General features: G+C 37.3%; 1 protein-coding gene across 2 annotated transcripts in view; it reads right to left on the reverse strand.

Annotated features, from left to right (window-relative positions):
- Positions 1–26,905, reverse strand: part of LOC142322817 (uncharacterized) — a 122,815-nt gene that overhangs the window by 43,340 nt on the left and 52,570 nt on the right. Inside the window, exon 2 of one of the 2 annotated variants that reach the window (XM_075361890.1) lies at positions 25,114–25,702. The exons of the other annotated variant lie outside the window; for it this stretch is intronic. Within the exon in view, the coding sequence (XP_075218005.1) occupies positions 25,233–25,702 (470 nt within the window). The 3' untranslated portion in view covers positions 25,114–25,232. Of the gene's footprint in view, positions 1–25,113; positions 25,703–26,905 lie in introns of those variants that run through there. 2 annotated transcript variants of the gene reach the window in all.

The following is a 26,905-nucleotide window of genomic DNA, read 5'->3' on the forward strand; positions in this document are numbered from 1 at the left end:
TGTATTATTTTTACCTTAGGAGTCCTTTATTTTAACGTGATTGTAACCAACTTGCTGCTGTGCGTGTGTAGGTTTTACACATGTGTATAAAAATGAAGTAAGATTTTAAAAAACCTAGAATTAATACTTCATATTTCGAAAAGAAATAAAAAATAATTGTTTGTTGAGGAATATTATTGTTTGTAAAAGAAATAAATTATTTTCATGTTTCTAAATGAAAACTAAAAATTGCTTGTTGGAGGTTAATTTAATATTTTTAAAAGAAATAAAAAATAATTGACTGTAGAGGTTTACTGTTAGGAACGGAAATAAAATTCTGACTAATAATACTATAACTACTAATACTATACTATATTATACTAATATACTAATACTATACTACTAATATTATATGTATTGTTAAAATTTTAATTGATTACTGGGCATTAGTTTATTTCTTAAACAATTTTACGGCTTTGTGTTAACATTTTAAGTACTTGTACCTGCTTAATGATAAATCTGTTTATATGTCTAAAAGAAATAAAAATTTATTACAAATTGATTACTGGACATTAGTTTTAGATTTCCATATTGAACATATAATTTTATATTGACTAGATTTTTTGTGTTAAAAGTTTTACTACTATTACGTACTTAATGATAAATCTTTTTATATGTCAAAGAAATAAAAGGTTTTTTCATATTTCGTAAAGTAATAAAAATGGATAACTGGAGATTAGTTTTATATTTAATATTTCAACTACTTCCACATGCTTAATGATAATTCTGTTTTACCAAATTGTCCCTCCTTTGTACTAAAATACAAATACTTTTATTCAGTAGGTGTACGCGAGACAGTCGATAAACTATTTCGCGATGTTAGAGTTGTTCTTGTGTCGGAGAAATGCCCGGTGGATGAGGACGATGGTTGGATGTCATCCACCATTAATTATCAAAATCTTCACCTTAGCCGACATAACCGTGGGACGCGCTAGTTATTCCACGAGATTCACTCCCAAAGAACCTCCTACCAGCGTTGGATAAGGTGTTGGTGGAACGGCAGCGATGAGGAGGACGACGAATAGTAAATGTAGGTACAAAGCTAAAATTCATATCAAAATTTTTTATTTATTTAATAACGTTATACTAAATGTTCTATAAATTAGAGGTACTTTTCGATTATTTTTTTTAAAACAGTAATTAATATTTTAAATTAACGTTTTAGGGTTAAATAGAATTACTTTTTTTATTTAACCATATTTTTAAAAATGTAATACGACATGTTCTATACATAATGTTTACTGTTCAAGTGTTCAACAAAAATATGTTTTTCTTACGGTATTATTTTTAGAAAATTCATTTATTAACGGAACTAACTCTTTTACTTAAATATATTACAATAAAGATGGTGCGTGGGGGATGTGTAAAGGAAGAACGTAAATATATTTTTCTTAATAACTTGGAAATTAATAATTTTGTTTTAACTTATTTAATGTTTATTTTATTTTGTTATATTTTTCCCTAATAGATAAATTGGTATAGTATGTTGAATTTTAGAAAAATTGATGATTGTTCGATAGAAAGACGGATGAAAATTTATTTTAACTAAATTTCAGACTGCCGGAAGATCTTTCTTTAATAAGAAGAAAGAATTAAATGAAGGAAGATTGTGACATTGCAAGATGGCGTTAGGTACTAAATCTAATTTTTCTCGCGCGCGCGACTTTTGTAGGACAAATTTCACTCAATATGTCGGAGAGTTGCTGTAGCCGATCGGTTTAAGGCGTCAGTCAGCCGCGTCCCGCAATGAACCGATTCGAAACCTAGCCCAGGCTAATTACTTTTTTTTTTCTTTAAATATTATTTATTAATTTAATTCTCCCGCTAACATGGGACTTCATACGTTAGAGCAGACGACTGAAACAGCTGTACGTCAGTGCTACCAACCTTTGAAATATTAAATAAATAAGCAATATTCAACGCAAAAAAATAATCAGGTTGGCAACTCTATGCGATTTCAAATCTTTCGGTCCAACAGTACGAGGGAAAAAGGAATATCTCATAGAGAAAAAGGGAAATTCCATGGTGGCGACTGCGACTCTAGCGCTCCTAGCGGTGACAAGATGTACTAGTGACGCAGTGCGTCTATTTTCCCACTACTGAAATGCTTCGCTACTGCTCGATTTGAGGATAAATTAAATAAACAGAAATGAAAGTTTGATAAAACATGAAAAAAACTAAACATTACGGAACATCAAAAAATTACACTATTCCTTTCTGCATATTTCTCCTCCAATCTTTTCCCTTTATCACTTCAAATCGTCTACTCTTTCCCACTTACCCTTTTACTCTTTCTCCTTTTTTCCTTCTTACCTTTTTCAAAAAATATTTCTTTCAAAGTAACCAATATAAGTTCTGAATATGAGACAAATCGGACGATAAATACAATTTTTCAAAATATCTCAACCTCAGCGCTACCTAGCGGCTCAAAATTTTGAAGAAATATTTATTTTCACGCAGTTAGTATATCTTCTGAATATGAGAAAAATTGGATTATAAATACTATTTTTCGAGTATCAAAACTTAAGCATCACCTAGGTGGAATTTGTTTTGCAAAAAATATTTATTTTTACGTAATTAGTATACGTTCTGAATATGAGCCAAACTGGACAGTAAATACATTTTTTCGAAATATGGCGCCACCAAGCAGGTAAAAGTTTTCCAAAATATCCCTGTTCAGGTAACTAACATATAATCTAAATATGAGTCAGATCGGACAACAAATAAAATTTGTCGAAATATCTCGACCCCCAGTGCCACCTAAAAACGCCATTTTTTCACTTTACTTTTCACTTAACTAGTATATGTACCGTACATGAGCGATATCAGAAAATAAGACAATTTTTCGAAATTTCTCGACCCCGGGACCAAGTAGTAGGTTTAGTTTTTGCAAAAAATATTAATTTCACGTAATTAGAATTTTTTAAATTTTTTTTTTGTCTTCAGTCATCTGACTGGTTTTAAGCAGACCCTCCAAGATTCCCTATCTAGTGCTAGTCGTTTCATTTCAGTATACCCTCTACATCCTACATCCCTAACAATTTATTTTACATATTCCAACATGGCCTGCCTACACAATTTTTTCCTTCTACCTGTCCTTCCAATATTAAAGCGACTATTCCAGGATGCCTTAATATGTGGCCTATAAGTCTGTCTCTTCTTTTAACTATATTTTTCCAAATGCTTCTTTCTTCATCTATTTTCCGCAATACCTCTTCATTTGTCACTTTATCCACCCATCTGATTTTTAACATTCTCCTGTAGCACCGCATTTCAAAAGCTTCTAATCTTTTCTTCTCAGATACTCCGATCGTCCAAGTTTCACTTCCATATAAAGCGACACTCCAAACATAGACTTTCAAAAATCTTTCCTGACATTAAAATTAATTTTTGATGTAAACAAATTACATTTCTTACTGAAGGCTCGTTTAGCTTGTGCTATTCGGCATTTTATATCGCTCCTGCTTCGTCCATCTTTAGTAATTCTACTTCCCAAATAACAAAATTCTTCTACCTCCATAATCTTTTCTCCTCCTATTTTCACATTCAGTGGTCCATCTTTGTTATTTCTACTACATTTCATTACTTTTGTTTTGTTCTTGTTTATTTTCATGCTGTAATAAGAATATAAACCGAATATGAGAAAAATAGGACCATAAATATATTATTTTGAAATATCTCAATCCTAGCGCCACCTAGCGTATCCATTTTTTTGCAAAAATATATTTTTGCCCATAACTATTATATATTATTATTTCGAGCAAATAGGGCGGATAATACAATTTTTCAAAATGTCTCGACCCCAATGCCAATTAGTATGTATTCTTTTTGCACAAAATATTTATTTTCATGTAATCAATATATGTTCTGAATATGAGTAAAATCCCCCCAAAAATACAATTTTTCGAAATATCTCGTCCCCAGCTCCACCAGGCGGTTCCACTTTTACAAAAAAATATTTATTTTCACGTAAATAATATATTTTATGCATATGAGAAAAATTGGACCATAAATAAAATTTTTGCACAGTACCTCGACGCCAGCGCCATCAATCAGGTCCATTTTTTGCATAATATTTGTTTTCTCGAAACTAACATATATTTTAAATACGATGCAAATCGGACTATAAATACAATTTTTCTAAATAACTCCTTTTTTTCCTCTGCTCCTCTAGGTAGACTAAACTGGTAGATATAACTCCACCTAAAGGAGTGTCAGGTTACTCTATTGAGCCTTCCCACCTACCGGCTGTATATCCAGCATGGTAGGTCGGCTCACCGGTCAGCTGTTTTGAGGAATCGTTTGTGTGCCTTTTTGACATCGTGTCCGAACAATTCTGCCAAACACGGCACCAGGTCTTTTCTCTTAGTGTTCAGCTTACTTTCCCCTGGAGTCCCCAGAGATTCATTGGTACTGTCACACATAGGCATGCCAGCCCTCACCTCTAGGGCTGTCCTCCCTACCCTAAGCTTATAGCCCAGGCACCGCTCCTCTTGATCCTTACTTTTTAGCACTTCCTTAGCGTACGCATCTACTCTCCTTCATTGATTTTCCCTGTTTACCATGAAGTCCACCAGGTTGTCTGCTGTACACTGAGCATTTCCAGGCCTATTCCGCAGTGTGTCCCATCGTCGACATCTGACTATGTGTTCCACAGATTCTTCCTCCTCACAAAACACACATGTCGATGACTCTCGTTTACCAATTTTATGTAAGTAATCCTGAAAATTACCGTGTCCCGTTAAAATCTGTGCTGTGTAATAGTTCACATCTCCAAATTTCCTTCCGTTTCACGATTCTAAATCACGTATGTTCCTCTTGGTCTACTGTGCCACCCCTCTTGCTTTCCACCTGTTCTTCCATTCGGTGATCAATCTTGCTCTGGCATCTTGCTTACTCAGGCCTTGTGCTATGTCTATCCTTTCATTCACTTGCAACTCCATTGGCGGGACCGAGGCAAGAACGCATAATGCTTCGTACGAAACCATCCGGTAGGCAGAAACTCCTATTAAGGCTCTTATGTACACACTATTCACACGTGATAGGTTCCTTTTGACTCGTAAGGCTTTCCCCCACACTGATGCTGCGTATGAAATAGAGGAGATCACCGTTGATACTGATAGCTTTCTCTTAGATGCCCTTGGAGTGCTTTTTGATGTTAGTATTGCGTTAAGTGCTTTAATCGTTCTTTCTGCCTTCTTACAGCTATTGATGATGTGGTCAGTAAATTTTCCACTTTTATCTAAAAACACTCTTAAATATTTTAAGGAGTTGGTTTCATAAATCGGTTTCCCATTGAGCACTAAATTTATTGGTTGGATTTTTCGTTTACCGGTCATAAAAATGTATCTGCATTTCATTTCGTGGATGCTAGATTTAGTCCTCGTGCACTCGTCCAATTATTAATCATAGCCAATGAGCGATTGCCTCAGTCCTGAATTTCTTCTTCACTTCTTCCACGCACCAAGATCGATAGATCGTCCGCATAGCGAATCGTCTCCACCCCCTCAGGAAACTGTAGTTCTAGAACCCCGTCTTAAGCTAATATCCACAATAATCGCCCTAATACGGAGCCTTGTGGTACACTTCCGTATATTTTCTCTTCTTGTACGTCCACATAACACCATCTGTCTGTTAAATATTCTTTAATTTGCCTGCGTAGGTATGGACGTATTCCTTTTTCTGCCATACCGGTCATGATGACCTTCCAAAGGATTCACCCAAACGCATTATTCTTCACACCAAGGGAGATGAGAAGGGGAATTCCTCTGGTTCGCAAGGTCTCAGACCTCAATTCGCCTTCCCATTCGGTAACTCTGGCAATATCCTGGATCGTTAATCGATTCTTCCAAAAGCCGAATTGGTTCTGGTTTATCCCCACTCCATTGTTCAATCGGTCCACTAGCCTGTTTGCCAACATTTTTTCAACCAACTTCCCCGTGTTATTGATCAGGCTTAAAGGTCTGTACTCTATGTTGTCATTCCAATGGTTGTGCTTCGGCAGGAACACCACTCCACCTCTTTTCAGCACCCTGGGAACTCTTTATTCTCTATACCATAACTGATCACATCAACCATCTGCTAAGGCATTTTTTTGACTGGTCCGTTCAGCAATGCTGCTGGGATATCGTCGGATCCCGGACTTTTCTTATCACCTAGATGTGCTACTGCCGTTGTTATTTCTTATAAGGTGAACCTTCTTGCTTCACAGTCAATCGACTCTTCCATCACTTCTTCTGCCCACGGAAACAGCACTGATACTTGTGTCTCAACTTGTGCCTTTGATAGTATAGGTAGCCTCCTTCCAAAGCGCTTTGTGACTATATTGTAGGCTTGACCCCACGGGTCATTAACCGGTTCTTGACACAACAGTCTCCAATGTTCCTTTTTTGATTTTCTTATCTTCTTGTTGAGTGTGCTCCTACATTCTACGTACCTTAAGGCCGGTACCTCGTAAGCCTCACCATCAATACTCCTGAGTCTTTGTTTTTTCCTTCTATTTGACTGTAGAAGTTGCCTCAAATTGTTTTTTTTCTGAGACAACCAATACATTTTATGTTTTCTTACCTGTCGGGTTAAAATCCTACCCATTTCTTGCTGAATTATATTTCGTACTGTTTCAGGAGTAAGATTTACCACTTCGGCTAGTCTATCCGCTACCCGTCTGACTATTTCTTTAACCTGTTTGGGCGTAGGCCTTATAGGTATTTCTCTTTGGTACGTCCTAAAGGACTGGTCTCGTATCTCTAAAAGAGCAGCCATGTGGTCGCTGGCTATGTCTTCTGAGAGAACCCTTCACTACCATTACTCTTGGCCCCATCTGTTATCTAATATAGCTAGGTCCAACACTGAAGACTGTCCTCTGGGTTCATATGTGAGCGTGGCGTCATTAACGCAATGACACCCAACCATCTCCATTAAATCAACTAATATTTCCTCTCGTTTATTCGTGCAGCCGCTACCCGTGACGATTGCCTTGCTGTTGAAACCCACGAGCATTATTATCTTTTTATCAGTGCTTGTGATAAGTTGTTGAAGAGAGTTTATGTACCTCTCGAATTACCTAATGTCACAGTTGGGGGACACGTATGCTCCAATGACTACAGCGCTGTCGGTTTCGATAGTCACGTAGCCTTTTCCTCTTCTCCTAAGTAGCCACATTATCCTGCCGCTTATATCGAGGATCCCCATATCCCCTTCAGTGTCGGCGCACCAACCTGATCCTGCCGCAACATATTTATTAGGCTCAATTACCAGCAATATGTCTGCTCCTTTCTCTCTAGCTAGCTTCCGCACCAAATCGTGAGAGAGCGAGCTTCTATTTAAATTCGCCAAGATGAGCTTAAACATTTCCGGGCAGCCCGCACGTCCAGCCTCCGGTGCGGTGATCATTCCTTCAACAATTTAAACACTTATTAGGTTCTTGGCAGGTTGCGATTTTATGGCCCCTGTCTCCATAATTAAAACATAGATCTAGACGGTCTAGACCTATGCAGCCTTGTCTGCGATGTCCGGTGCCTCAGCAACGGTAACATCGATCCTCCTCCTCCTCGTAATATAGGCTCTACAATTGACCCAACCAACACGTATCCTTTGTTCAATCAGCTTACAACCAGTTCTATATGATGTGATGACAGTTATATTTTGTGTCTCACCATAACCTTGTCTCATTGACGATATCCTCTGCATCTCCCACTCTTCCTCTAATAGCGGCCATAATCTCGGATTCAGATGTATCCATTTCTACATCGCGGATATGTACAATAGTTTTCCTGCCCGCCCTTTCGAAATATCTTGACACAGCCCAACCTAACGGGTCCTTTTTTGCAAAAACTTGTCTTTTTACGTAACTAATATATGTTCTGAATATGAGCGAGATCAGACAATAAATAAAATTTTTTGAAGTATTTATTTTCACGTAATTAGTATATATTGGCTTATGAGATATATCTGAACATAAAAAAAAATTTCGAAATATCTCCACCCCAGCGGTCCCTAGCAGGTCCACTTTTACAAAAAAAAAAAAAATATTTATTTTATGTTATTAGTATATGTTCTGAATATGAGAAAAATCGGACCATAAATAACATTTTTCACAATATCTCGACCCCAGCGACAACTAAAGGGGCCATTTTTCGAAAAAAGTTTATTTTTACGTAACTAATATATGTTCCAAACATGAGTAAAATCGGAACTTAAATACAATTTTTCAAAATATCTTCATACCAGCGCCAAATAGCGGGTTATTTTTTGCAAAAAAATCGGATCATAATTACAATTTTTCGAAATATCTCGAACCCAGCGCCAACTACCGGATCCAATTTTGCATAAAAAAATGTAATTTCACGTAATTAGTATATGTTATGAATGAATCAAGTCGGAACATAAATAAAATTTTTCGAAATATCTCCCCCAGAGCGCTAACATCCGGGTCCATTCTTTGTGATAAATAGTTATTTTCAGGTAATTAGTATATGTTCTGAATATGAGCCATATTGGACCATAAATACAATTTTTCGGAATATCTCCATCACAGCGAAACTTAGCAGGTCCTTTTTTTGAAAAACGTATTTATTATCCCGTCATTATTATATGTTCTGAATATGAAGCAAATTGGAACATAAATAAAATTTTTGAAAACATCTCGACACCAGCTCCACTAACCGGGTCCATTTTTTCCAAAAAAAATATTTCTTTTCGCCTATCTAATATATGTTTTGAAAATGAGACATATCAGATCATAAATAGGAATTTCGCAATATCTAAAACCCAGCGCCGCCTATCCGGTCCATTTTTTGCCAAAAAAAATATTTATTTTCACGTAATTATATGTACTGAATATGAGAAAAATTGGACTATTAATAATATTTTTCGAAATATCAACCCCAGCGACACCTTGCAGATCCATTTTGAAAAAAAAAGAAGAAATTATCACTTAATTAGTATATGCTCTGAATATGAGCCAAATCGGACCATAAAATTAATTTTTTGGAATATCCCGACCCCAGCACCACCTAGCAAGTCCATTTTTGCAAAAATATTTCTTTGCACATAACTAATATATATTAATATTATGAGCCAAATTGGACCGTTAATCCAATTTTTCGAAATATCTCGACGCCAGGGCCAATTAGCGGGTCCATATTTTGCACGAAACATTTATTTTAATGTAATTAGTAATGATATGAATATTAGCTAAATCGGTAACAAATATAATTTTTCGAAAAATTTCGAACCCAGCGTCACCTAGTGTGTCCATTTTTTCAACAAATATTGATTTTCACGTAATTATTATATGTGCTGAATATGACAAAAATCTGTCCATAAATACATTTTTTCCAAATATCTCGATCCCAGCGCCACCTAGCTTGTCCACTTTTTGCAAAAAATAATTATTTTCATGTATTTAACCTTTCCCTTCCCTAGCGTGTTAAGCACCTCTAGAGCAACCAGACCCGCTATTAAGCACAACGTCGGTCGCCCCAGGGTGCCGTGGCAGTTGTCTGCCCACCCTACCTCAGTCCAACTGGACCTTAGCCGTCAGGGTCTCCTCCGCGTCAACATAGCAATCCAACTTCCTGTTGAGGCCAGCTTGAAAGCCCCACGACGGAGAGGCTGCCTATCCCGGCCCTAGCCCTAACAGTCCAGGTACGCCTTACGCGCACCCGTCATCACGCGAAACTTCGTACCAGTGAGGGTCCCCCACATCATCACACGCCACTCCCCGACTCTCCTAAAATTGCTAGTGGGAGTGTCAGAAAGCCCTAGGCATGAGGGCTGTCTCCTGGCCTTACACGGCAGCCACGATTCGATGATTTTTTAATTTCTTTTATTAATTTTTTTTACATCGACGCCTCATTATTCTTTACAATCAATATACGATTAACTAAAGTTGTCACCTCATCCCAACCATGCTAACTCCGAAGCATGTGTGTAATAACATTGTCCAGGCATAATTGTATCTGCGATTTTTGCCCTATCGGCCACCCATTTATCGCATTCAAACCACGTGTGTTCGACGGAGTCTTCATGGCCACAGTACCTACACTTAGCAGTCCACCTTCGTTTAAAACGTGCAAGGTACTTGCCAAAATCGCCGTGCCCCGTCAAAAATTGGGTGAGACGGCAATCAACCTCACCATGACACCGCCCTACCCAATCAGCCACCACAGGAATAGACAACTGAGTCCACCGTTTTTGACACCCGCCTCGCATCGAGAGTGCCATTCTGCCATCACTTGTTTCCTGGCCACACTCTTCGGAGTCCCACTAAACCGAAGACATCTTTCCTCAACAAGGAGGTGTATCCGCAAGATATCGGCGACCACACAAATCGCCTCATTAGAGACCGTCCTATACGCACAAGTAATGCGAAGGAGCAGCCTTCTATGAATTGATTCCAACATATTGCGGTATTTCTGCACCGCTGTGACTCTGTACCAACCTGAAGCCCCGTAAAAAAAATACCGACGTTTTCGTCGCTCAAATAGCTCTTCTTTTCCTCTCATGCGGCCCGGCCGTATTCAACATGAGTCGTGAAACGCCCGACAAGATCCGTTTAGCCTTAATTTTAGCCTCTATCACATGGGGCCCAAACGACCGATTATGATCTATCTACACCCCCAAATAATCGGAAGCACGGACCTATTTAACGGGCTGCCCATTAACAACAAGGCGTAGCTTCCGGAGCCGTCTTGTCCCACAAAAGACAATCGACTCCGACTTATCGGGAACCAGCTAAAGGCCGTGTGCCTCCATCGATCTTTTGACTATCCTCAAAGCTTCGTTCCCCCTCTTCACGACGTGGTCTACGTCAGCACCCTTAATCAAAACAGCCAAATCATCGGCAAAATCCACTACTTGAACGCCTTCTGGGAACCGCAACTGAAATACAATGTCGTAAGCAATGTTCCAAAGCAAGGGCTCCAAAACAGATCCCTGTGGTACTCCTGCTTTCATCGCGAACACGTAGCCCCCTCTATCCGTTGATATGGTGACCGTTCTCACACTCACATACTCCTTAATGATGTTGACTATTTTTCCAACCACGCCCCTCAACTCCAACGCCTCGACAATAACATACCAAGGGAGGGAGTTAAAGGCATTCCGGTCATCTAAACTAACCACCACCGGAATCGCTCGAGTCCCCCATGTCCCTGAAGACGACTCATCTGCGAATTTCATTACCGTCTTAATCGTATGGATCGCATATCTACAAATCTACCCTTGCGGAACACGAATTGCCACGGAGATAGACTTCTGTGGGTCACTTCGTGCTACCTCAGACGTCTCTCAATGACTCTCTCGTAAATTTTTCCGAGAGTTTATAAGACATACCCGTATGTTAGAAGACATACGGGTCTAAAGGTTCCTAGATCATTAGGAACTGTCCCCGGTTTTAGATGAGAATCATCCTAGCCCTCCGCCAGCAGAGAGGAAAAGCACCTCTCGTAAAAGCGTATTTCAGAGTCCAAAACTGGAGTCCAAAACAGAGTCTAAGGAAACTTCCTTACCAGCAGTCTAGCAATGTCATCCAGGACCCCATCTGTGCCCGGGCTTTTCTTAATGTTTAACTCCTCAGCGGCTCCTTCCGTTTTCGGGAGTCATATCTTACTTATTATTCCCAGGGGCTCCATATTCCACTCAGGGTCCTGCAAGGCGGGAAAAAGGGCGCCTACGATTTGACCAATCCGGTCTGCCGAAATTACAGGTAATCTTCTACCCACCCGCTTTGTAACAATCTAGTAAGCCTGGTCTTACAGTTCCTCCTGCAGTTCGTCAAGGAGTTGGTCTCAAGATCCATTATTCTCTTTACGTATTTCTTTTTTTAAGTTCGCTCTTCGCTAACTTAAACTGACGTCTACGTTCTTCAACATCACTTCTACCGCTCACTATACTGCGCTGCATACGCCTTCAAACTCTCATGGCAGCTGCTCGTAGCTCACCAATCGCCGCAGTCCACCAAAACAAAAAACGGGTGTTAAGCACAACTCAACCCAAATCCCTTTATGGTCACTATACATCTCCTCATTTGACACCTCACATTTACCGATAAAGGGGGCTATAGCCTCGTACGCATACTCATGATCCAGGACTGAACTACTTCTACCCATTACAAAGGTGGGAGCACCATCGTTAAGGCTGATCAGATTAAGAGAAGTTGCCAATTCAGCTACCGCCTCCCCTCTTACATCCATCACACCACCTCCGATCTCAACAATCTTCGCGTTAAAATCTCCTAAAATGGGGACCGGTCCACCGACCACCCTGACGTCTTCTTCAGGTCAGACAGCAAATCCATAAAACCCACCCAGGTTGAATTGGGGGAGATGTAGCAGCAATATACAAACAACCCCTCCACCTTTGCCCTAGAAGATCCATCCCACTCTTTAGCGTCTGTAAAAGCAAACCTATTCGTCCAATCTCGTATGGCCGCGTCTTCTCGAGTGTCGAGAAATCACCCATTGTCTCTGATCTTCATTTCATTAGTTCGTGAGGCTAATAGCAGATCAGCTTCTCCAGAAGGCTCCCTGGGAGATGCTCGAGATTGCCAGCCATGGCATGGAGAACGGAGACTTCCCCGACTGCTGGAAAGAGGCCAGAGTGGTATTCCTACCTAAAGGCACCTCTTCGGAGGAAGATATAACCTATAGACCCCTGAGCCTCCTTAGCATGATGGGGAAGCCAGTAGAAAAGATGCTGGCTGGCCGCATCATCAAAGAACTAGAAGAGGGAGCCGGAATCAGTCCTAACCAGTACGGGTTTATGCGGGGGCGATCCACCGTGCAGGCTATCTGCCGAATTTCGGGATGGGCCGACGAGGTGAAGAGAGGCACTTGGCGAACCAGGAGAATTCCACTGATGCTGTCACTAGACATAAAAACCGCGTTCGGGGCTATTGGTTGGGGTCACATTAATGACGCAATTGCGGCTAGAGGCCTCAGCCCGTACCTGCGTAGGCAAATTGAATGTTACTTGTCCAACAGAGGATGTCTGGTAGAAGCACAGGAAGAAACAGTACATTTTGAAATGCACGGTGGAATTCCGCAGGGCTCTGTTCTGGGGCCGTTGTTGTGGCTGGTGATTATAGATGAACTCCTTCAGAAGGAGTTTCCTGTCGGCGTCCAGGTCCTGGCTTATGCAGATGACCTTGCAGTCCTCGTAGAGGGAAGGACGGTCTTGGAGGTGCGGGAGAGGGTGTATGCGGCCATCGACACTATACAGGAGTGGTTGAGGTCCAGGGTCTGCAACTGTCTACGGAAAAATGCCGGTGTATTGCCTTTGCAGGTAGAAGAGTGCTAGAACCGTTCAATATTTCCATCAACGGTCATGCTATAGAAGAAGCGAATAACATCAAGTACTTAGGAGTTATCCTCCAGAAAAACGGTAGATACACCGAGCACATAGTCAATGTATGCAACAAGGCAGAAAGGATGATAAAAAGTCTAAACATCATTATGTCATCGCAGAATGCCCCTCGGGCCTGAAAGCGCCGTTTACTGGCGACCACCGTCGTGTCTTCGCTTATGTATGCCGTTCCGGCCTGGTGGCGCTCTATCGCCATCAGGCGCAACAAAGAGAGACTGGCGAGGACGCACAGGTGTGTGCTCCTAGGTGTTGTGTCCGCATACAGGACAGTGTCCTATGCCGCCCTGTGCGTGTTATCGGGTACATCTCCTATTGACCTAATCGCAAAAAAGAGGGTAGAGAGGGCACAAGGCAAGCCAGAACAAGAGGTCAGGGATGCTATTTATAATATCTGGCAGGAAAGATGGTCGCAGGAAGCTGTGGGTCGATGGATGAGAACCCTCATCTCCAACATCAAGCCATGGTTGTCGAGAAGATTTGGTGAGGTTGATCATCACCTATCGCTTTTTTTTACAGGACATGGTTCCTTCAATAACTACCTGCACAAAATAGGCAAGAGAGAAGAGCCAATTTTCAACTACTGCAACGAGATAGATGATGCTGAGCACACCTTTTTTGAGTGCAATAGGTGGGACACACTTAGACATAGTAAGGCACTCACAGGTATAACTCCAGAGACAACAATAGACTACATGCTAAGAAGCGAGTCAAACTGGAATAATTTTGCTAGTTTTGTTTGACAAGTTGTTCTACAGAAATACTCCGATGAGAGAAGACAAGGTGTTGGCTAGAATAGGACTGGGTGGACAGCCTTGCTGGTGAGGTCCAGCATGCTGCGGTGTGTTGGCTCTGATGAGCCACCAAGGACTCCACGGGTAACAGTCAGTTAACAGCACACTGAACACTGAAGGGACCCGGCGCCGCGTCGCAGCGAACTGGGTCTGGCGTGGTGTCCAAAAGGGCAATATTAATAAAGAACTCTCAAAAAGAGCTAACCGGTAGGCCGACCTGCCTTGCCGGTATATAGCCGGTAGGTGGGGAGGCCTATTTGAGTTTAAAGACACTCCCCTGGGCGGCGTAATACCAACAAGGCCCAGGGGAGCTGAGAGAAAAGAAAAAAAAAAAAAAAGCATCCCCAGATACCGCTGACATATCATGAGCGAATCCGCTCCTATTCACGTTATTATAAACAATTTTCACCACAATTAAAACAAGACTTAGTGCTGTCGGGTTCTTTACATACATTGGAAACATGACCCTGTTCCCAACATTTGAAACAACGCGGAATCTCCTCCCGCAAACAAACTCGGTAAGAATAGACTCAGCCAACCCACTCTAATTCTGTGATCCTCTACCAGAAGGTTCGCCGCACGTCTGGACAATACAATAGTCGCATTTTGGGATTGCCCAAAAGAGGTCGTAATGAAGTAACCTTTATTTCTCGGTGTTCTTCAACAGGGAGAGCATCCCTTACAGCAACAAGTAGTTATTCTTTATCCAGCTCACTATCTACATTTTTAACATGAACCAGCGTCGATCTATCGAGTCTGCCAGCAGCCTTCACTTCAGGATCATGAATAGCCTCCTGAATGTTTGCTGCAAAGGTCGTAGCCTCTCCAGCACCATCCTTGATTCGAAGCTCAAGACCCTCGCCTTTACTCCGCATCGCAGGGATTACAGCACCAGCCATACACTCACTGACCTTGGCCTTTACCTCCCTTAATAATTGGGGGTAAGTTAGTCCTTCCTCGTTAATAATCACCCTTTTCGTAGCTACCTCTAACTTAGGTGGTAGTACAGTATTTCGATCTTTGAAAATATAAAGCTTCCTACGAATTCCATCCTGTCTAGTGAGATACTCAAGTAGCCTCTTGGTTTTGTGAACCGCCCTGCGCAACACCATTCCAATAGGAACAGGAGTACCAACCACCCGCTCAACCTTACGTATGCCCTCTACCAGCTGATTAGTGACCACTATATCTTCCAAATCGGCGTTAATAGCAAGCACTAATGTGCCACCCGTATCCGCACAATTTTGCTCCCACCAAGCAAGAACTCCGTCTTAGAAACATCCCTAATTATCATACTCGGGAGTATTTTCTCTTCATTTAATAATTTAGTTATGCGTGGAGCCTCGTCGCACATCGTCTAGAAAACGGGCTCTTCCTATCGCTCTTCAAATCCAAAATCATTGCAACAGCCAGACCAGGAATTGTTTCTGGTAACCCGTTTACCACGTCAACATTATAAAAAAGATCCTCTGACCATTTCAAGGACACTAGATCAGCTAGCTTCCCATCAGGGACACCCGACTAAAGCTTCTTCCTTACATCTTCCATTGGAGCAGAACCTCTGATCCTCTCAGTTTAAGTCCCAACACCTTCCGAATCAAAGCAAGCCAACTCTTCACCCCAATCGATGACTGAGTTCATCTTAGACTTCAACTCTTAAAAGGTCTTTTTTATTTCTGTTTTCGTAGGGTTATCCTTAATCAACCGCCGCATCTTAGTCGTGTACTCAACCAGATCAATAAGGTCCTGGTGAGAAGGCGATCTATCCTCGGAGTCCGTACTCCCATGACAACGCTGCATTTTCCTCGACATGGCAGTAACTAAAATTAAACCGCTTCAAACTGTAATATCTCGCCACCAAAAATTTAAAAAATCCAAAATTGTCAAATCTGGTTTTTAGAGGTCAGCCCAAGTTCCTGGACACCCCACACGCCTATTTTAAGAGAGGGTTGACCAGGTAAGTTTTTCAGGGGAAATCCGAGGATAATAATTTGTATAATTACGAATCTGCAAAAAAAATTAGGGGGAGGGGGTTTTTGGAAGGAGGGGTCAAATGAAAGAGAAAGTTTGGATCGGTGTAGATCTGGGAGGAAATGGATGAGGAAGGAATTATTAAGGAATAAATATAACCCTATAAAAACCAGCTGGGACTTAGACGAAATATCGTCTAGCTAAATAGTAAAATAAACGAAGTATTATATGACACGTGCCAAGGACACAAGCCTGACTAGACTTGCTTACCTAACGTATAAAATTCTAAGTTATTACATACGTATAACCTATAAAATAAAAAAACCTAAAAATAACCTCACGTACCTTAATATTCACACTCACAAGTCAAAAACAACCTAAATAGGCAACACTATTACACACACTGAACATAGTCAATAAATTAACACTATTAACGTAACAAAAGTTGTTAACGAGTTACTTGGTAAGCGACACAGCTCCCACCAAAAAAATAAAAGGTATGGTAATAATCCGTATCCGAAACTCAAAATATACTATAAACGTGATAACAAAACACCAACCGACAATTCCACAACACCGAAATCGAGAAATAACAAAAAAAAAACATCAACAAAAACCAACAAATAACTACAAAAACGCAAAGCGGTCAATCCACGTGCGAACAACAATGAAAGAATCAACTTGAATATCTATTTAACCTATGTTCTAAATGTCATCCAAATCGGAGCATAAAAAAACTTTTTCGAAATATCTCGAAACCAGCGCCACCTAGCGGGTCGATTTTTTGCAAAAATATTTACTTTCACGTAATTACTGTATGTTCTGAATATGAAAAAAAATCTGACCATAAATAAAATTTTTAAAAACATCTTCACCCCGCGGCTACCTAGTGGCCCAGGTTTTTAAAATTAGTATTTACACGTAACTAATAAATATTCTAAATTTGAGCCAAATTTGACTAAAAGTACAAATTTTGGAAATAACTTGACCCCCCAGCATCACCTAGCGAGTCCAGCTTTTGCAAAAAAATATTCTTTTCTCATAACTAATATATGTTCTGAATATGAGCAAAATCAACCATAAATAAAATTTTTCGAAATACTTCAATCCCAGCGCAACCTTTCGATTCCATATTTTGCAAAACATATTTATTTTCACGTAATTAGCTTTTGCAAAAAATATTCTTTTCTCATAACTAATATACGTTATGAATATGAGACAAATCGGACCTTGTAAAATATTTGGAAATATCTCGAACCCAGGTCAACTTAGCGGGTCGGTTTTTAAAAAAAAATATTTCTCCTCGCGTAACAAATATATATTCTGGATATAAGGCAAATCGAACATTAAATACAATTTTTCGTAATATCTCAAACCCAGCGCCACCTAGCTAGGTTCATTTTTTGCAAACATTTTCTTGCACGTAACTTATATATTAATATGAGAAAAATCGGACCAAAAATACAATTTTTCACAAAATCTCGACGCAACCGCCACGTATCAGCACTATTTTTTGCAAAATATTTATTTTCTCGTAACTAATTTATGTTGTGAATATGAGCGAAATCGGACTATAAATATAATTTTTCGAAATATTTGGACCCCAGCTCCACCTAGCGGGTCCATACTTTGCGGTAAAAAGTTATTTTAATTTAATTAGTATATGTTCTAAATATGAGCCATATAGGCCAATAAATAAAATATTACAAAATATCTTGACCTCAGCGCCAACCAGAGGGTAGACTTTTGCAAGAACTATTTATTTTCACATAATTATATATATTCTGTAAATGATCCAAATCGGACCATAAATAGTATTTTTCGAAACATCTCGTCCACAGCGCCACCTAGTCGGTCCATTTTTTGCAAAAAAAAAGTTTTTTTTTCTCATAATTAGTTTATTTTCTGAATATTAGCCAAATCGGACCGTAAATACAAGTTTTCGGAATATCTAGAGCCCAGGTCAATTTTTGCTACAAAAATACTGGACAATTTTTGGCAAAAATATTTCTTTTCACGTAACTAATATATATATTTTGATTATTAGCTAAATCGGACAATAAGTACAAAATTTCAAATTATCTCAACCCCAGCGCAACATAGAAAGTCCATATTTTGCAAAAATTATTTATTTTCATGTAATTAATATATGTTCTGAATATGAGCTAAATCGGACCATAAATACATTTTTTCTAAATATCTCGACCCAGGGCTACCAAGCGGGTCCTATTTTTTCGAAAATATTTCTTTTCATGTAACTAATATATATACTAAACATTAGCCAAATCGGATCATAAATACAATTTTTCGAAATATCTCAACCCCTGCGCCACCAAGTTTTTCCAATTTTTGGCATAAATATATCTTTTCACGTAACTAATTTTGTATAATTTTCATTATACACCAAATCGGACCATAAATATAAAATTTCAAAATATCTCGATCCCTGCGTCTCCTACTGGGTCCATTTTTTGCACAAAAAAAAATATATATACATAATTTCATGTAGTTGTTATATGTTCTGATATGAAAAATTCAGACCAGAAATTAAATTTTTCGAAATATTTCGACCCCTGCGCCACCTAGCCGGTATAAACTAATTCGCGGGCCTGAGCAGAATTCATGAAAGTTTCTTCGCAATCGGATGAATGGTGTAGGAACGCATACGGGGCAAATAAAAAATTATTAATTTATGTATATATATATATAAGATTAAATGAACTTTTTTTATTTCTCCATCAATTACTTCAAATAGTTCTAATTGTAAAATAAATACTTTACCAATCGAATTTATTTCTATTTTTATTTTTCCTCTTTTAATAAAACTAGTATAACCTATTCTAAACAAATACTCTTTTTTTTGACGAAGTGATGGGAATTAAAAAAATTGTTTCATCTTCAGTACTTTCATTCACATAAGAACATTTACTATTAAAACAAGCTGTAGTGTATTTTCTTTTAAGTTTTATTATTTCATGTACATTATCAAATTTGTTACGCTACTTAGTACTATCAAGCAATGCTATTTAGCGACGCGATTCATAAAATCACCTTAAAACAATTATAAATATGACATATTTGGGCCCGGGGTTCATCAAATGGAGAAAAACGTTGTCTAACAAAATTCGAGGTATTTTTTTAAGTATTCTTTATTACAAATCTAACTGAACTGAAATGTAATGTTTTCATACTTATTTTTTTATTTTTTTCTCATTTTCATTTCACTTTTTGGTTAGGTCACGTTTAGAACTGTAAGCGTAGTTTGTTGACTTCGCTGTCCGTCCAGTTCTGCGGACTCTTACCGTCGAAGCTTTAACGAACCTCGTGATTATTTATTTTATCGGTAAAATTTCAATTGATAATACTACTTTAAAAGGTAGTAAAGAAAGGTAGATCGTTTTCATAACCGATTACTTTGTGTCTGACCTGCGATCGCTAATAGAGGTGAACATAAGCTGCTACAAATAACGTTTTAGGGTATACAAGGGGACTGTGCACACCGCTAACATTCTTCAGTTCGCCTTCAAGAGTCGATCGACGATTTAACTATTTTGTGGATTTATTTTGTCGATTTATTATAACACATAGTCGTTAATTATAATGTCTTTGTCGAAGCTATCGTGCTTACAATCAATATGATAGACTAGATGGGAATTTGTTCGAGCAGAGAACCAATTCGATTTCCTTCATAATGATATAACATGCTTAGATTCGCGACGAACCGACACGTTTAACCGGTACAAAATTTTTATGGAAGTAATACACGTCTAATACAGAATATAAAATACACATATATACTTCTTTTAAATAAAGTTATTTATTTTTATTTCTGTACAATTTATAGATTTTAATTAAGATAACAGTCTGAAAACAAAAAGATGTCAACAATCTTATTCTGATAAGTTACAATGATAATGTTACAAACAAATAAAAAGTAATAAATATCTTTCTCTAAGTTTAATCTTTGCCTAACTTAAAATAAATAAGTGTTAAATAAATCATAACTTATATTTATAAATATATATATTAATAATAATCATAATAATAACAATAATAATAATAATTACATTATTCTTATATATTCTTATATTATTATATTGACTAAATCGAAGACCACATTTGAATTTAAATAACGGCTACATTCAGAAAAGATTAACTTTAATTTTATCAAAAAAGCACTTAATTTTATAAAGTTTACAAAAATATAAATACTTACATCTAAAAGGTTTTCGTATATTTGAAACGTTAATTTTTTACAGTAATACGGATTACATATTAAGTAACTTTTTGTCGATTGGAATCTAATATTTACAGTAATATATATATATATATATATATATATAAAGTTATATCTATACTATTTTTCTAATTACGTACCTATTTGTAGTGTTATGTATATGTAGATAATTAATAAATATATATTTCTTTGTAAGCGTCCGCTATTATAAATACATGTTCGTACGTCTTATAAAGCGGGACAATTTTTTTTTATAATTAATAAACTAAGATCTATCAGCTTTGTAGAAAATTTTATACTCGTAATTACGGCGATGCGCGATGCTGTATAAAATGAATTTGTCGGTAGAAAAATTTTAATATCCCATTATGAAACGTCTAAACAGAAACTCGTATAATTTTTATATAATGAATTTTATAGTCTAAAATTTTCCTTGTGTATGAAATGGTACTTCCTTGTGTACTTCCTGGTGTATGAAATGAGAATTACACGGTACATCCGTAGACCGAGAAACTGTTCGTGAAGTGTATCTGTCATTTTCTATTTCCAAATAATTTAATAAGAACCCAGCTTTAAAAATCATGGATCGCGGTGTTTACTGTATAATTTTAATATATACTTATTTTATTCGTGATATTTCACGATTAAACTGTTGATAATAAAGATTGCAAAAATAATTTTAAACGTTTAATATTAAACACGTAAAGCTATCGGAAAAATATATTCCTGCTAACAGCTTGTATTGTTATTTCTACTGCGGTCGCACAATATGATGATACGACTAATAATGGTTGTACCAACAATTTAAGTAGCTCGATGTAAAATATTGATGAATATGTAAATCACAACTTCGATAAAATGTTTACTTTTTATGAGTATAAACAAACTCGATTTGATTCTTATTCTATTTTTCACAACTACGTTAAAATAGTCTATTTTTTCTAGAGCTTTATAACAATTACACGTTAAGTTGTAGCAGAACGTTATTAATTACAAAGTTAAAGCTCTTTTTGGGGTTGCTCTGTCGATCTGATCTTCTTTAGACATACCAATAACAATTTTTTTAGACCGGCTCAGCATCACAAAGCCGAGTAAGCGAGCCACCGGCTCCAGTACTCGACCTCAGCGATAAAGGCCTGACACTAACAGGAAACAAGACCGGCCGAAACTGTAATAAAATACGAGCGTAGTAGGAGAGTACAAAAACCGTAATGCACCGCAATCGTTCTATAGGGACGTGGCAAATATTTAACTGAGAACACTTAAACTAAAAAAAGAATATTAAACTTTAGAAAAACAAATCTTAAACTCATAAATTCCGCTCGGTAAGGTGTTTTTGTCTTATGTCGGCTCAAATTTCTAGTACATTGAAACAGCGCCTTACCGCTATTTCCGAGCAGAATTTTATCTCTATTTACAACTCAAGGTTCAAAATTCACTCGAGGTTTTATAAATCATCTGATTCCACGATGTTAATTAAACACCGAATTGTGAAATATATCTCCTTATTTTGGTAGTGATAAATCGCTATTTCGCTGCTATTTACGAAGTACATTACTAGACTGTCGTTGAGCTTTTTAGGCATTTTGGTTTGCTTGGCATTTCCAACCCCATTCGGTCGCCCTAAAGCATAAGACCAAATGTCTGTGCCACAAACGGCTACCGAGCCTCCAAACAGTTTAGCGACCATTATCCTAAATAGCTCCTAGAGCTTACATAACAGCGTGAGCGGACTAAGCGCGGTTCCATATGCCACCGGCTAACGTGTCCCAACCGTTCACTTGTCATATAATTTACTAAAATGGGTAGGCGCACCCCGTCAACTACTAAAAATATATATGATATCCAATAAGTAAAAGTTATTTCATCTAGGCAGCAATTCGCTGCCACGCTTATGTCGCTGATTGTCATCAAGTACCTCTCCACCGTTTTATAGTGCTTGGAGTCATAATAATTGGCTGGTGGTCAGCCATACTCAGGGTTAGCTTCCCACGGCAATGGGGTAATAGACTTTCCCATAAGTAAAATACTGATGCCAGTTGAACAAAGCAACCGCATCAAGGAACTTCCACATAGTCCGAAAATGCAGCTCTCGCCACATTGATTCGCCGCTTGTGAGTGGCCAACTTTCCCCTTGACCTCTAAGTTCCAGGGTGGCTCGGTATCTGGTCCCCCGAAGAGCAGGGCAGTCGAGAGATATGAGCTTTAGGCACAGCTGATCATTAACGGTCTTAACAAAGCTCACGGAAAAAAATATCAGCATCCCTATTTAATCCGTTAATAACATCGATACCTCTAGCCGACGGCGAAAGTCGCCTTCTCTGATTCAGGCGTAGGAAATGATGATTTGTCGCACTTAATCTCGGCACTCTTAAGTCCGACGTTCAAGATACCACCGTCTATCTTAGCGTTAAGGGCCTTATAAACAAATACGGCATACTGCAGTATCCTTCTCCTTTTTAGCGAGGGTAAGCTCTGATATATACACCGCTCCTGGCGACTAATATTATGTCCGCCGAAGCCTCTTTCTCGGAGACAGTAAAAAAACTTCTTCTGAACCGTCTGGATCTTCGTATCGGTACACATTCTCTTATAGTTCTAAACTGCCGTGATATATTCCGTGCGATATCCGATCTAACGTTGTTTCGTTATAATCTTAAGATAAACTCGATATTAATATAATGACGGCTCACCCACAGTATTGATCCTAAATTTCTCTCGCTTTTGATACCGCAGCATTTACATGCCATGTGAAGAATAATTGCTCTTCAAACGCGACGCCTAAATCAATAGTCGTCTTTTCTCTCCTGGTAGTAGAATTCCCGACTTTATACACGTACTTCATATCAAGTGTTTTCCTTTTTATAGTCGTCGCGAAGTTCTTCTCGAGGTTCATGGCAACTTGTTCCTTACCGACCATTCGTGGACCATTTTAATACAATCTTACTTTCAAAGTTGTCAATCTTCGAGTAATTTTTCAGGTCGTCAGCAAATGCAAGAACTCTACGTATATATCCCCAAACAAGACGTTAGCAAAAAAATAATTAATAATAAATACTATTTTAACGTAATATTATAATCACTCATATGTATTCCGTTTTAATGTTTTCTTTCATTAATTTTATAGTGAATATATCCCAGGACAAAACGTAATACGCAGAAACAATTACGCAACACATCCCTTTGGATACACAGATCAATCACGAGTGGGACTACTCTTATTCTCTTACTTTACTCGATATAGACCTTAGTCTTATCCATATATATGACCGAGAGGCGTAACGGGTATATTTAGCTGTTTCTCTTAGTCGAATTTGAACTATTACAAGGTCCTTCGTTAAAAAGAAATGTTACACGGAAAAATCATTTAAGTCCGTAAATATATGGAAAAGTTAAATTACGAATATATACCACTGAAAACGATAAACACAATCTGAATCGTTAAAAAAAAGTTTAACGTTAACTCGACTACTGTCTTCAGTAGAGACGGCTGAAAAGAGATTGTAGCGATTTATTTCTTAAAAAATAAATAAATAATTTTAAACTATGAGTAACACGTAATGGAGACCTAAAACCTAAAGAAATTAAATGTCTGTATTTTAAATAGAAAATTTATAAATGTTTAATATTTTTCTACCGAAAGATAATTAATTATATCCGGTATTTGACATACATCGTTTTCAGAAAAAAATAATTTTCATCTTCACTAAATATTTCCCATATTAACTCTGTAATACATATTTAGTAATCTTTATGTCCTTTTAATGCTTATTTTATCATAGGCGGTTGCGTATTAAGGACTTTATTACTACAAATAAGACAGCTGCTTTCCATTTGTAACGAATACTTCCCATTGTTACGACATTTATAAATTTTTCAAACTTAATTAAAGTACACTTGATAAGTAACCTTACTTAAGTAAGTACTTTATGTAATTATTATATTACTTACAAAAAATTTATTTACAATTATTTCAGGGTACCGATATTAATATAATATTCTTTTTATTCATTTTTTTCTATTAAAACAATTTGAAGAATTTGTATTCTATAGAAATAATTTTTTATTTCTTCAAGAATATTTTTTACTCTAGTAAAATTTTTTTTGCTATTGTTACTTATTACATTTGCTTGTTTATAAGTAAAAAAAAAAAAACGTTTTCTGCGTGATGTAACGGTTACAACACAACTGAAAATCTCGGGTCACACTTCAATTTTTAATTTTGTTTTCACAAAATATTTATGTTAGACGTAACTATTAAAAAATTAAACGGTTTTAATTAATACGTTACTGAATGTATTATACAAAAACACTAAGAATGAACTAAACCGAATACTGTCTGTTAGTGGCAGACGTCGTACAATCGTATGTGAATAAAACATTACAATTTTTGTTTTCTATAATATACGAAGGTAGAATAAAAACATCGGAGTGGCAATAATTACAGAATTTTTTAAAAATGAATTTGCCGAATTACATTTTGTACTTCCGACATTAATTATGTGAATTATTTTCAATCTATGTCGATATAATTTCTTTTTACAATTTTTGTTTTATAAGTTTTATGTCGATACACCAAACCGCAACGCTTGATTAAGCTAAATATTAATGGAATATTTACTCTGGTTATAACCGTAACTGAAAACCAATTATTACACATATGTTTGTACATATACATTTATAAATATAAAAACAGAATATATGTATATTTTAATAATTTTCCTTATTAATACTTTTGATTCATTTATTTACATTTTTTTTTTTTGAACTTCATTAGTATTCATATTATAATGACCTTTTTTAATGTTTTTTTTTAAGACATAGTTCTATCTAGTCTTTACGAAATTACGATCTGGTGTTTGCCCGGAGAAGGCGAGTGCATGAGCATCGCGTGAATGTTCAGCGGTATAGTACGGCGTAAAACTTTCAGGTGGTGACGCCGCAGATATAATTCGACTGCTATCTACGCTTCTTCTGCCCCAAATAGGATGGTGTTCTTCGTGTTCGTATTCGATTTCATGATGTTCCGGTGAATAATGATGAGGTGAAGGATGTCCGGCTTCGTATAATACGGCAGAATGTTCCGGTTTGTGATGTTTTTGTTTCAACCAGTGCCACAATTTAATGCCTTGTATCGCTACATACATCGCAGCTATCATCGATATTTTAACGTAAGCAAATGTGCGCAGGGTTTCCAAAATTAATTTCTTCGTTTGCTGGAGAACGTACAACAGAATCAAAATTTTTATAGCCAACTTTTTCAATTCCTTTTTAACTTTCTTTTTGTGACCACGAACTGTAAATAAATTAAACACACACACAATTAGAATTTTACAAATATTATACGACAAAATATTTCATTTAATATTACAAAAACAAAAATTATATGTATTCGTATAATCTCTAGCGAGTAACACTTAGATATAAATACAGAAAAGAAAACATCTATAATCGTACGTACAGAGAGGGAAAGAAAATCCTAAAATTTCTTACGAAATTGATGTGGGGAGTAAAATGAGGGTCAAAGTAGAATAGCAATGAGAAAGTTGTAAGGAAAAATTGCAGGGACGGGGATAAACAAAAATATAAATTAATTCAACTCGAAAATGCTCTTTGACAAATTGGCAAAATACAAACCCTTATCAAAGATGAAATTAACGCGGATTAGAGAATAGATGTACTCTTATAATAATGCGACTTTTTCTCGTGTCGTTCCACTAAAATTTTATCAGACGATAAAGAAGCAATAAAGACGAATAGAAGACGATAAAGAGACCATCGAATTTAATTGTTGTTTTTTATGTTTAACCGTAAGTTAAAAGATATTCGGTTAAAAATTTGAGTCTAAACACACGTTTGAATCGTAAATAAATGCAACGGTTCAACACAAAGTTCTTATACATCGTCCGATAAAATTCCGATCTATAAGATGATACAAAATCGCAAGCGTAAAATGAACTTAAGGTTTGCTGAATCGTAAATCGATTTCCAGTCGCGATTCAAACATTAAAATTAATTCCTTTCAAGAAACAGTATTTATCTTCAAACCATAAAGTCAAAATTATTAATCGATTTTACACATTGGTAAAGAAGTGTCACTCGAATCAAAATCGAACTGGAACGAACGGATTAGAATCCACTGGTTTAAAATCCGAAAACTAAAGCTTCCTTATTATTTTATTCATAGTACTGGAACTTGACTATCGAAGACCGTACCAAAATGTACACTACTCACCGACTGAATTTGTTATTTATACTGATTCTGTTTTATAGAAGTAGAACAGAAGTAACGTTTTTGGAGAATATTGCAACGAGACGAATTAACGTCGGCCAGCCGTGTTTAAACATTTAAACATTGATATTTGGTTAAACGGGTAACAGAGAGAGGGTTAAAAATTTTGAGGAAAACCAAGACCTAATGTATTAAACAGATAATTGAAGATGTAGTATTTAGCAAATACAATCGAAGTTATGATGAGAACAGAACACAAAGAAACGA

The sequence above is a fragment of the Lycorma delicatula genome, chromosome 4, assembly GCF_047948215.1.
Source record: "Lycorma delicatula isolate Av1 chromosome 4, ASM4794821v1, whole genome shotgun sequence".
In the NCBI taxonomy this organism is placed as follows: Eukaryota; Metazoa; Arthropoda; class Insecta; order Hemiptera; family Fulgoridae; genus Lycorma; species Lycorma delicatula.